This window comes from Cydia amplana, chromosome Z (genome assembly GCF_948474715.1).
Source record: "Cydia amplana chromosome Z, ilCydAmpl1.1, whole genome shotgun sequence".
NCBI lineage: Eukaryota > Metazoa > Arthropoda > Insecta > Lepidoptera > Tortricidae > Cydia > Cydia amplana.
In genome coordinates, this window is record NC_086096.1 from 22,980,602 (window position 1) to 22,994,438 (window position 13,837).

Below are 13,837 nucleotides of genomic sequence, written 5' to 3' on the forward strand. Positions count from 1 at the left end.
TGATTCCACAAGCATCTAACTTTTTGAGAAGTTTTGAGTGATCGACTAGGTCAAAAGCTTTGGTCATATCGAGGAATATGGACATTACAGGGGATTTGTCATTAATGGATTCAGTTAAATATTTAATAAACTCAAAACATGCCACCTCTGTATTGAGACCTTTTCTAAATCCATATTGATTAGGGTGTAAGATATTATGTTTGGTTAAAAAATTGTGTAATCTAGTGCAAAAAGCTTTTTCAAATATTTTCGACAGTATTGAGACAATAGTGATTGGTCTATAGTTACTAGGGTCTTCACGGTCTCCTTTTTTGAATAGCGGTTTTACAATGGATATCTTTAACTGTTCTGGAAAATAACCTTGAATAAAAGACAGATTTATCAAATGTGCTAGAGGAGTGCTTATAAATGATCCAGTTATTTTTACTATTTTGGTTGTAATATCATCAATTCCAGAAGTATTACTGTTGTTCAATGACCATACCCCGCAACGGAGCTAGCAAAACCGTAGCATATGACAGTTTTGTGTCAGGGTTGGCGATTATGACGAACCATTTTGCTTTAACTTTATTGTATGTGCTGTATATTGTATATACATGTGGGTACTTTGGTTTTCTGCCGCCTACCGGCAGATACAAATAAATGTCAGTCTCGAATTACGTGTGTTTCATTCGCCGTCCTTCTAAAGCATTTCCCAGTATATACCATTTGGCGACGAGTCCGGTTATTAAATTTGGGTGTTTAGCAAGTGTTTAAGTGTAAAAATCATGGCTGTGGATAAAAAACCTGACCTGAGTGCCCTTAAAGAGTTTAAAATGAATGTCGACGTATGGTCGACCTACGTCAGCAGATTGAAGGCCTGGTTCACCTTACAAGATGTAAAAGCTGCGGATTTTTCGAAATACCTAGTTGCGGTAGTGGGCACCGAGCCTTTAGATTTAATCATAGACCTGTGCTACCCGGAGACGCCCGAAAAGGTTGGTTTCGATACAATTGTAACCTTGGTTGACGAACATCTTTCACCAAAAAGGTCAATAATCGCGGAGCGAATGATCTTCAGGGCATGTAAACAAACCGAAGGTCAAACCATAAGCGAGTACCTCGTACAATTGAAGAAATTGAGTAAGCATTGTAAGTTTACGGATAACAACATTTTGAAGGAAAACTTACGGGACCAATTTGTTTACGGGTTACAAAGCGAGCGCATTCGACAGCGAATGCTCACAGAGGACGACGGGCTCACGTTCAAACGCGCCTCGGAATTGGCGTTGTCGCTGGAGGCGGCCGTTCGAGACTCCAAGCCAGCGGGGCTGGCTCAGCAACCGGCAACCGCGTCGGGCAACCGCAGCGAAGCGGAGCCCGTGTTCGCGGTCAGCGGTGGCGGCGCGCCGCGCCAGCGAGGCGGCGGCGGCGGCGGCGCGCGGGCTCGAGGCTCGCGCCACAGGCCTCAGCGTCGAGGCTACGGCGACCACGGCCGAGGAGGGTCGACATCCGCAGGAGGACAGTGCTATCGTTGTGACGGACGGCATCCAGAGCAGCAGTGTTCGTTTAAAAATAGTGAGTGTTATGTGTGCGGTGATGTAGGTCATATCGCCAAAATGTGTCGTTTTAGAAAAGATCCCAAGAGAGTACACCGCGTTGTCACTGAGGGGATCGATGGACTGCAATCGGATGGGTCTGACTCTGAGGACGGGCCCCTACAAGTCTATCAGCTGAGCGACGCCGATGCGGAACCGGATACTAAGTGGATGGTTAAGGTAAACATCAATAATATTTCGTTAATGATGGAAGGTGACACTGGGTCCGCTATTAGTGTTATATCCTTTAGTACGTATAAGGAACATTTTGGTAATTGTAAGCTATACCCATATGAGTCGAATTTAACAATGTACAGTGGTCATAAGGTGAAACCAAAAGGTAAAATTATTTGTACGGTACAACTCGGTAACCAAACCGTAAATGGCTTAAAATTGGTTGTCTACGATAATAATTCCAGTCCACCGTTGCTAGGACGTAATTGGTTGAGGGCTTTCGGTATAGACTTCCCGCGCATAAATGATAACAATAACGTGAACTCTGTGAACGTAAAATGCAGTAGTGAGGATATCTGTGCGAAACTAGTAAAGTTATTTCCGAACGTTTTTGCGGACGGTATTGGCACTTTTAACAAAACTAAATTAAAATTAGATATAAATAGTGACGTAACGCCCGTGTGGCGGCGGCCTCGGCCCGTGCCGATCGCGCTGCGACCCGCCGTGGAGGCCGAGCTGGCGCGGCTGCAGCGCGAGGGTATCATCTCGCCCGTGGAGTGGAGTGACTGGGGGACACCCGTGGTGCCGGTCATCAAGAAAAATGGGGACGTTCGGCTCTGTGGAGACTTTAAAACAACGGTAAACCCGGTTTTAGTCGATGATAAGTACCCTATTCCGCGCATCGATGACATATTTTCGTCACTCCAGGGCGGGAAGTATTTCAGTAAAATTGATCTTAGTCAAGCCTATCTGCAAATCGAATTAGATGAAGATTCGAGAAAGTTATGTACTATAGTCACGTTACACGGGATGTTTTGTTATAATAGATTACCGTTCGGTATTAAGTGTGCCCCAAACAAGTTTCAAAGAATAATGGATAAATTATTTAGAATGCGGTATGTTACTTGTTATTTAGATGATTTGAACGTGTCGGGTGTAGACTTCGAAGACCACTGGCAACGATTGTTAAAAGTTTTCAGTATTTTGTCAGATTGCGGTTTGCGTGTTGCTCCAAATAAGTGTAGTTTTTTTCAAACGTCTGTGTCGTATCTCGGGTATATTATTGACGCCGACGGGTTACATACAGAAGTAAATAAGGTAGACGCAGTTAATAATACACCTTTGCCTACCAATGTAAAAGAGTTAAAAGCTTTTCTAGGCTTAGTAAATTATTATGGTAAATTTTTAAGAAACCTGAGCGACATATTGAGTCCCCTATACGAACTCTTAAAAACGGAGAACGAGTTTGTGTGGAGCTCGGCGTGCGACGCGGCATTCAAAAAGGTAAAACGGCTACTGGCGAAGGCTCCCGTGCTCGCGCACTTTGACGACGCACGGCCGACGTCGGTGACATGTGACGCGGCGCCAGGCGGCGTCGCCGCTGTGCTAGCGCAGCGCGGCCCCGATGGTCGCGAGCACGCCGTGCTGCACGCATCGCGCACGCTCAGCGCCGCCGAAAAGAATTACGCGCAGATTTGTCGAGAAGGATTAGCGGTTATTTTTGGGGTAACCAAATTTCACGACTATATTTTTGGCAGAAAATTTACTCTTGTCACGGATTGTAAACCGTTGGCATCAATATTTAGCGAAAAAAAAGGGATACCGCTCATGGCAGCGAGCCGTCTTCAAAGATGGGCAGTAATATTAGGCGCATATAATTATGAAGTCAAATGCATTGGTACACAACATAACTGCTTGGCAGATAGTTTGTCCAGAATACCGGTTCCAGATGATAATATCCGATCACGTGTCGATACGTACCTACATTTTGTAGAAGACTCGGCGCCGATAAACTACAAAAACATCGCGAAGAGTACCGCGTCGGATAAAATTTTACAACAACTGACTAACGCGATTAAAACAAATTGGTTATACTGTAACAGCGAAGACCTTAAGCCGTATTTCAATATAAGACAATATTTGAGCGTCGAGCAAGGTTGTGTTTTATACGGGCATCGTGTAATCATCCCGACTAGTTTACGTGACCATATATTAAGTCAATTGCACGAAACTCACCAAGGTATGGTGAAATGTAAGAGTTTGGCGCGCAACTATGTGTACTGGCCTAGCATCGACGCCGACATCGAGCGCGTGTGTCGCGCGTGCGACACGTGCGCACGGGAGCGCGCGGCGCCCGCGCCGGCGCCCCTGCATCCGTGGGTATGGCCGCAAGAAACGTGGTACCGTTTGCATTGCGATTTTTTTTCATTGACAAATAATACGTTATATTATTTTGTTATGGTAGATGCTCATTCGAAATGGATCGAAGCGTTTCGCGTTCCGGGTACCTCCGCCAAATCCACGATCGCTAAATTGCGTCATGTTTTTAGTCAATTCGGGTTTCCGCTCGAACTCGTGTCCGATAACGGGCCGCCGTTCAATAGCAATGAATTTGTGTGTTATTTGCAAAACAAGGGCGTTCAACATATTACAGTGACACCTTACAAACCTAGTAGCAATGGATGCGCCGAAAACTGCGTAAAAATTGTTAAAACGGCATTAAAAAAAGCTATGCGGGATAACGTTGATCTGGATGCTGCCTTGGAAGATTTCCTATCTATTTACAGAGTGACCCCACACACGATAACGGGGAAAACACCGGCGAGTCTAATGTTAAAGAGGGAGGTGCGTACGACCTTTGACCTTCTGCGGCCTACTGTTAACGAGACGGTGCGACGTAAACAAATTGCGCAAATTAACTACAAAAAAGGTTCTTTGAGAGAATTCGCCGTAGGAGATCGGGTATATTTTAAGTTATATAAAAATAATAAATTCGCGTGGGAAACCGGTACCGTATGCGAACGTGTCGGTCCATTAACGTATTACATTCGTAGCGGCGGTAAGGTATATAAAAAACATGTAGACCAGTTGCACCGCGATTACTCGATCGTGCCAGATGAAGCTATCGATGTCGCTATCGATAGCTATGCTACGAGATCGGGCCCTGCCTTTGAGTCAACTCCTGCGCCGGTGGAGTCAAACGGGCCGCCCGCGCCTGCGCCCGCGAGCCCCGCGGCGGCACCCGAGGGCGCGCGCACCCCGACCCGGTCACCGCATGTACCGTCACCAGACGACACCCGCGTGCCGAGACCTAAAAGGAATCGCGTTCCACCACAAAGATTTGGTTTTGAAATAGATTAGACCATTCGGTTTCACTTTTAGACACACAATATATACATATTTGTATTTGTTATACTTAGTCTTAAAAATTGTAATGCTTAAGTACTTAATACTTTCATGTATCTGTTCGCCTTAAATATGAAGTTAATACTTAACCACCGTGTAATCACCGTTAACATCCTTTCGTTATAGTTGTAGTAAACGACTAAGGATGTTCCTTTCGTTCATAGTCATAAGGTTCAATTTTGTATACCTACTTGTCGACGTGTGTGTCGATATACAACTAGTTGTAGGTATATAAATTGAGATATATATAAATATTCCTCCTTATGTCTGTACTTCTGTAGGTACATTTAGCTTAGCGTATAAAAGGTGTTTAGTTGATATATTATATATATTAGGTATAGGTGTCATTTTTATTGTGTTCTCTCACTTACAGCTGTTGTTAAATTATAAAAAAACTATGAGGGGAGAATGCTGTATATTGTATATACATGTGGGTACTTTGGTTTTCTGCCGCCTACCGGCAGATACAAATAAATGTCAGTCTCGAATTACGTGTGTTTCATTCGCCGTCCTTCTAAAGCATTTCCCAGTATATACCAGTATGTAAGATTAATAAAATTGGTCGAGAACCTTGTTGACCCTCTTCCGATATAACCCGGTTTAATTTACTGTCAAATAATATAAATTAACAGGTCAATGTCAATATTAGATGCGTTTCAATGTATCTGTTATTTTGTTTATAAAATCACGTTTTTTTTCGCGTTTCTTGCTTGAAAATACATATTGGTGTGTTTGAAAACAAAGAAAAAATATTTTTTGTACTTTAGTTTATGCGTAGTAGTGATAACCCTGGCGTACAACTGCTACAGATTTGCTAGCTCGGTTGCGAGGTATGTCAATGACATAATAATTTTAAGGACCTCCGTGGAATCTATTGGCATTAAAAACATTGTAAATTGGTTGTTTTCGACATTAATCGGTCCCTGATTGTTGTTAACTGTACTCAACTCAATGAAATGGTCATTAAAAATATTACAAATATCTTGTGGATTGTTATAAGACTTGTCATTGATTTTTAAGTGATTAATATCAGTCGCATAGTTAGGGTTTGATACTTGCGATGATATAATATTCCAGGTTGCCTTACACTTGTTGTTATTTCTAGATATGTAATTACTATGGCTGATCTGTTTTGATTTATTTATACATTTATTTAATATTCTACCGTATTTCTTAAATAAAAACTCACTAGAGACCGACTTGTTTCCACTATTTCTAATTTGAAAAAGCATCTGTCGTTTGACCTGACATGACTTACGGATGCCTTTAGATAGCCATTTAAGTTTACTTTGTCTATTATTCATTTTGACTTTAATGAGTGGAAAACATAAGTCATAGAACAGTCTTATTAGGTCGTAAAACATGTTGAATGCTTCACTGGCGTTGTTACAGCTTAGAACGTCACTGAAGGAGAGAGCCTTAATGCTTTCAATAAATTTCCGGAGATTATCACGACAATAATCTCTTTTCATCTCAAACCAGGTCGTGTAGGACTTAATTTTATTAATGTTTAAAATTATACATTGAGATCTATCGTGATCCGACAAGTCAAGTTTGAGATTTTCAGATTTTACACCACGCATATTGCTAGCTATTTGATCAATACAGGTGTTAATCCTAGTTGGAGTCTTTATATGCATAGTAAAATTGTAGCTTTTCAGTAAACTAGATAAATCTTTCGTAACGGAATTATCTTTTAGGGTATCAATATTCCAATCCCCACAGATCACAATTTTTTTCTTTTTGTACTTAAGGGCTAAATATTGGAACAAATTCTTAAGCTTATGTAAAAAGACACCGTAATGAGATTGTGTTTGTTGTGGTATTCTATAAATCGTAATTATTATTAAATTAATGTTCAAAATATAAATTAGACGCTAACTTTTGCATAATCTCAATTGACTGGACCTCGAGTGACTTTCTAACAAGTATTGCTGTGCCACCTCTACATTTATCCCTACAATATGAAGCAGCTAATTTAAAATCGTTTAATTTCACGTTCTGTTCAGAGCCTTTTTTGATAAATGTTTCACTTAAACAGATAACATCAACGTTTTGAAGTTCATTAAGTGTTATTTCTAAGATATCAAGTTTATTTAATAATCCACATATATTTTGGTGAAATATCATAAATTTATCCATTTATCATAAAAAGAATGTTATACTGATTTATAGGAAGATTTCTTACTTTCAAGCTTATAGGTATCTCAAGTTTTCTTAAAGCGTTGACGAAAAATATGAACATTTAAGTTTCAAAGAATGTTATACTGATTTATAGGAAGATTTCTTACTTAGGTTTCAAGCTTATAGGTATCTTAAGTTTTCTTAAACCGCTGAAGAAAAATATGAAGGTGTTTTTTTTCAAATATAAGACAAAAATATATTATATGGCTATTATTTTATTATCAATTTATCATTTTGTTCTTGGTTACGTGTGCTCAGATAATAATTTGACGAATCCAGGATTTGGCGAGTGTCTAACTTGACGAATCAAGGATTTGACGAATCTGCGAAATTCGTTTAGATATTTTATATGTGGAAAATTATTTTAATTGGTCGCTTTTATACCCTGCCGTGGACGATTCTATCCTAAGTATATTGCGTGGCGTTATTGGTCGCTCTTATTGCCGTGGACGATTTTAGCGTGGATGGTGCGTTTAGATATTTTATAGGTGGAAAATAATTAATGGTTGCTTTTATACCCTGCCGTGGACGATTTTGCGATGGTGCGTTTAGATATTTTTGCTACTCGCGTACTTTTATTTGTCATTTAAAGGGTCGTGCACACAACTTTAAACCCCAATCTTATAGTTGTCAAGACAAGTCTTTAGTCTATTCCCCAAAAAAGTATTCGTGCATACACGCAGTATCTTTTTGGAACTTTTACGATACTTCGTGTAATCACCACTTAAAAAATATTGTATGAAATACATTGTTGCCAACCTAATTTTAATTGTCATCTCTGACAGATGAGTGAACCATAGACATGTTTTCTTTATTTCATTCATTCTTTTCCCGCCCTTACCCTCCATTCTTTGCTACTTCTTGAATGAAAAATATTTGTTAAATTTACAATTTTATTTCAAAGTAAGTGCTTGGTCGTAGAAAAAGCATTGTATGCAACGTTGTTTAACTGAGTCAAAAATACTCGTGGCGTCTTTATTAACAATTTTCGGCTTCGTCTCAAATTGTTACTCACGCCACTCGCCTTTTTTGACTTCTCTTAAACAACGGTTGCATAAAATACTATTACTTTTGCTTATAATTGTATAATACTTCGGAAAGCAGGATTAACCTTTTGAACGCCACATACGGCAATTGACGTCAACACAAAAACATGACAACGACGCCAAAGACGGCATTTGACGTCGATCGTTTTTTGATGAAAATGTACTGAAAAACACCTGTAGTATGGGACAAGATCCAAATTAAACAGCTGATGGCGTATGACTGATTTATTACATCTCATGCATATCTTAAAGTACCCACATTATGTTTATAAGTATACCCACTACATCTCCCTTCTTATACAATGCCTAATCAAAGGTCTTCGAACTTTACTGTTAACCTATCATGCAATATAATACTAGAATAAACCTTATACAACAATTGGTACACTTAATTAATAAAAGAATACATATTACAACATACCTACTGTCCTTCCCCTTATACATTTATTTTTATTTAGTTGTATTATGCTATTTCAAATTGCAAAACAAAATAAAATGTAACTAAGAAGAAAAAATACATGTTATACTCTAACAGTAATATTAGAGAAACAATAATGAAATGATCATAATAATTAACTGAACCATTTAACAAAATCAAGTTACTTGTAAATAATGTAAATATTATTGAATATTTTCCTTCGAATAATTAATATTACATTATAAGGAACAATGGAATTTAGACCTTGAGTCTCTAAGTTAACGTTCGAAATGACTTAAACATAAACTTCACGTTTGTAAACAGTACAGTGCTAAGTGTCATTTAAGGAAAATTCATAAATTAATACCGTTGAGGCGGTTGTACTACTCTGCCACTTCGAGTTACATAATTCCCATTAGCCGAAGTCGATGGTTGCGGGTCGGGCCTGGTGGTCGCGGCACTAGTTGCCGGCCCTCGAGGACCCTGAAACTGGTCCCAGTCCAAATAACCTCGCGTATGGCCACTGTTAGGTTGACTACGAGCAGCTGATTCGCTGGTTGTGTCTGGGACTTTCAATATGTGCTGACGGTTCCTTCTGTACACTCCTCCATCGTTAGTTCGTAGCCAGTACGAACGTCCGTCTTGAGCTTGGTTAACTATTTGTGATTTTACCCACTCTTTGTTTTGCTTCACGCGTACCGTATCGTTAGGATTTAATTGTGGTAAGGCCCTAGTGCCACGATCATAGTTTGATTTGTAATTATTTATCCTTGCGGATCTCTCGTCTTTAAATAAACGACGATCAATCGTTCGCGGTTTCAATAACGCATCTGTTACCGGTAAACGTGTTTTTAAACTTCGACTCATTAATAATTGAGCCGGAGAGTATGTTTCACCTGTCACAGGTGAATTTCTGAAATTTAGTAAGCCGAGGTACCAATCACTCCCTGTTTCGTAGGCTTTTATCATTAATCCCTTAATTGTGCGTACATTGCGTTCCGCGAGACCGTTCGATCTCGGGTACAGAGGTGAACTGGTGACATGGGCAAATTCCCATTGTTTACAAAATCCTTTAAACTCCATAGACGTAAATTGTGTCCCATTGTCGGTGACCAATTTTTCTGGTATCCCATGCCGACTGAACATTTGTTTGAGTGATTCAATTACGGTACCACTTTGTAAGTTATTTAAACAACTTATTTCCACAAATTTCGAAAAATAATCTACCACCAATAAAAACAGTTTACCTTTAAACTCAAAAATGTCCGCCGCCAGTACCTGCCACGGGCGCTCGGGCACATCGTGCGGCTGCAGCGGCTCGCGCGCGGGCGCCGCGCGGTGTCGCTGGCACGTCTCGCACGCCAGCACGGCGCGTTCCACGTCCCGGGCCATGCCGGGCCACCACATCACTCCGCGCGCTCGCCTCTGGCATTTATCCACCCCCAGGTGGCCCTCATGAACTCGACGCACCATCTCTTTGCGTAACGAAGCCGGTATCACAATTCTCTCATTTCTAAATAAAATACCATTTACATCGTGAAGCTCGTCATGCACGTCCCAGTATGGCTTCACGATATCCTTGACCTCTCTTTTGTTATAGGGCCACCCGTTATGGTAGTATTCACAAATCGCCATCAGGACGGGGTCCCTCAACGTGTCCTCCTTTATTCTGCCTAGCATTTCGGGTGTCGCCTCCACATTATTATATAACATGTTAACGTGCACCACTACATCCTTACACACATCACTATCGACGCCCGCCTCGCTAGGCGCTCTCGACAATGTGTCCGCAATAAACATCTCTTTTCCGGGCTTGTAGCGGAGATCTATATTATAATGCTGCAATTTTAAAAGCATGCGCTGGAGGCGCGCCGGTGTTTCATTAAGTGGTTTTCTCATGATAGCTTCCAGCGGCTTATGGTCGCTTTCCACACTAATAACACTATGCCCATAAATGTATTGGTGAAATCGAGTGCACCCGAAAACCACTGCGAGCAGCTCTTTCTCGATTTGCGCCCAGCGCGTCTCCGCAGGCGTTAGCGTGCGCGCCGCATAGGCGACGGGCCGCCCGCCCTGCATCAGACACGCGCCCAGGCCACGCGAGCTCGCATCTACTGACACACACACCGCTTCATGCGGCGAATAATATGCTAATACTGGACTACTACTTATTTTTGACTTTAATTCTTTGAACGCGTTGTCATGAGTGTGGAGCCACTGAAATTGAACATTTTTTGCTAATAGACTACGCAACGGTGCCGATATCTCTGAATATTGAGGAATGAATCTCGAAAGATAATTAGTAACTCCCAAAAACCGCTCAAGGTCTTTCTTATCAGTCGGCTTTGGTAAGTTGCTTATTGCCTTCACCCGACTATTATCTGGTTTCATACCATCGGCATTAAAACTGTGACCTAAAAAAATAATTTCAGGCACCTTGAATACACATTTATTTTTATTAAATTTGACCCCATTTAACAACGCCCGTCTCATAACTTCCTTTAGTCGATTATCGTGTTCCTGTTCAGTTTTTCCCCAAATCAAAATGTCGTCACAGTAAACCTCTACCCCCTCCATTTTAAATATTTTTGACATTTCATTATGAAAGATTTCAGGTGCACAGTTAATTCCGAAGGGCATTCTAATGTACCTAAATCTACCCTCAGGAGTTGAAAACGTACAAAGCTTAGAGCTTTCCTCATCTAAACGTACCATCCAGAAGCCATTTTTTGCATCACATTTAGAGAAAAACTTAGCCCCCGAGAGATTACTGGTTATCTCTTCCAGTGTTGGAAGTAAAAAGTGACTTCGTTTTACTGCCTTGTTTAGATGTTTAGGATCTAAACATATACGAAGTTTATTATCCGGTTTTTCCACTACCACTATATTTGAAACCCAGTCTGTGGGACCATCCTCCCTTACAATTACACCCAACTTAACCATATTATCGAGTTCTTCCTTTAAACGAGGACGCAGTTTCAGAGGTATTTTTCGCGAACAGGCAACCACCGGCTGTACAGTCTTATCTAATTCTATTTTACATACTGTTGGCAAACATCCTATGCCATCAAATACTGATTCGTCAATTTTAACTTCTTTAATTTTCAAACTACTGTCAGTAGAATCACTAGTTCGGACAATAAGATTCAAATTGATACATGCTTTTAATCCCAACAAATTATTACAATTCACCCGCAATACATAAACTTTTTGTATTATTTTCCTATTATTATTACACAACAACGACGCATTAAAATAACCTACTACCGGCAATCGCTGCTTGTCGATTTGTCTCAGTACAGTGTCACTTTTTCTCAAGTTTTCCGTATTAAAACCTGCCTTTAAATATGAATTTAATGACATTACCGTGGCAGCCGCACCACTGTCCAATTTGAAATTTATATCCACACCATCCACACTAATCATTTCCGTCCACGACTCGGTACACTCGGCCGCATCAATATTAATATTGTACAAAATAAGCTCACCAAAGTCCTCGTTTACATCACCGTCCTCGTCACCGCCATCACCGCCGACCATCTCGCGGACTTGCGGCTGCACAGGTCGCACACGACAACACTTCGCGAAATGTCCAACCCTATCACACCGATAGCACGGAATCCCCGACGCCGGACACCGGTCACTCACGCTATGCCTCAAGTCACACTTATCGCACACATTATTTGAGTAATAATGTCGTGGCGCTTGGCGTTGAGGCGCGCTCCGCGCCTGGCCGCCTCGGGCGCCGCGGCCGCCGCGCCACCGGCCCCGCGCCGCGGACGCGCCCGCCGCCCGCGCTCCGTCGCGCCACAAGCGCTCCACCGCGCCGCCGTCTGCGCCGCTCGTCGCATGCTGCACACCGCAGCCCGCCGCTTGCTGACCCGCTCGCTCTGCCGCTCGACACCAAGTTACGGCCTCCTCTAAACCTAATGACGTTTTTGCCAGTAGCTTTTCCTTCATTTGTACATCTTTTAAACCACGAATAAGTTGCGTTAATATTAAGCTATTTTTTAAACTGTCAAAGCTACAATTTTTACTTTTCGCTTTTAACACCCCTAAAAACTTATCAAAAGTCATGTCCTTCTGATATGTCTCAAAAAACATATGTCTTTCGTAATTTATATTTTTCTGTGGATCACAATAATCACTATATTTTTTACACAAAACGTCATAATTAGATTTTTCAGATTCGGCAACATCTAATTCCTCGTAAATTTCTCGGCCGTATTTTCCTATAACATGCATGAACAGTGCGCATTTCTCTGCATCCGGAACAGATGCCTTATCTGCGGCAATCAAAAAATATTCAAACGACATTTTCCATTCTCGCCAATTGGTAGCCATATTGCCCTCTTGTTGTAAAGGCGCCGGCTGTTGAATAGCCGCGTACACATGTTTCGCACTCTCCGTTTTCTCAACCATTGTATTAATATTATCCGTCCTTTAATACAACAAACAATTTACGCACTTTTATGCACAAAAACACACTTAAAACCACACCTGACACCATGTAGTATGGGACAAGATCCAAATTAAACAGCTGATGGCGTATGACTGATTTATTACATCTCATGCATATCTTAAAGTACCCACATTATGTTTATAAGTATACCCACTACAACACCCCACTTTTAGGTTGGCATTATTTATTCACGAAACTAAATTTTACCCCCGTGGCGTCGGTGGCACGCCAAATGGATGCGCCGTTTGGCGTTCAAAATATTAAAGAAATTTATGGAGTTTCTACAACTGGAGGAAAGAAAATGTTTTTGTTGCTACATTTATGGTAAAATTGTTATAACGCCACAAATGGCAAAACAAAGTCAAAACTTTGATCCTTATTCATCCACTGATATATGTTAATTTTTAAATAAACATGTGTATAAATAAAAACAATCTTTCCTTTTTCCAAATCATATCATTTATTGAGAAAGCGAACTAGGTTACATATGTAACAAATAAGAAGTTATCATACAACTGTTACATATAAGTGAACCCAATCGCGAATTAATGTTGATTAAAGTTTCCATAATAAGGTTGGCATTTAAGTCTTTATTTCACTTACGCGAGCGGAGCCGCGGGGACGTCTAGTAGCATTATAAAATTCAAAGCCTCACAAAATATAAAATACACGTTTTCTTATAATCTACACCAAACGTTAGTATCTCTTATCGAGGAATTAAAATTCGGTCACAACGAAGGTTCTGTGACGCAAGAACAGCGTCTTCGTTGTTTTCTCTGGGTTATAGTAC

General features: G+C 40.9%; 1 protein-coding gene across 1 annotated transcript; it reads right to left on the minus strand.

The window, feature by feature from the left end:
• Window positions 1–8,945: 8,945 nt before the first annotated feature.
• Window positions 8,946–12,125, minus strand: LOC134660636 (uncharacterized protein K02A2.6-like). The gene is made up of 2 exons (XM_063516411.1): window positions 11,952–12,125; window positions 8,946–10,802 (listed from the first exon to the last, which is right to left on the minus strand). Exons 1-2 carry the CDS (start codon window positions 12,123–12,125, stop codon window positions 8,946–8,948), a joined length of 2,031 nt encoding a protein of 676 aa, XP_063372481.1.
• Window positions 12,126–13,837: the final 1,712 nt, after the last annotated feature.

Coding starts and splice junctions, on each gene's coding strand:
- LOC134660636 (XM_063516411.1), bottom strand. CDS start 12,125: ATGGTCGGCGGTGATGGCGGTGACGAGGACGGTGATGTAAACGAGGAC. Junction 10,803..11,951: donor ACAGTGGTGCGGCTGCCACG/GTAATGTCATTA, acceptor GTTCAATTTCAG/TGGCTCCACACTCATGACAA.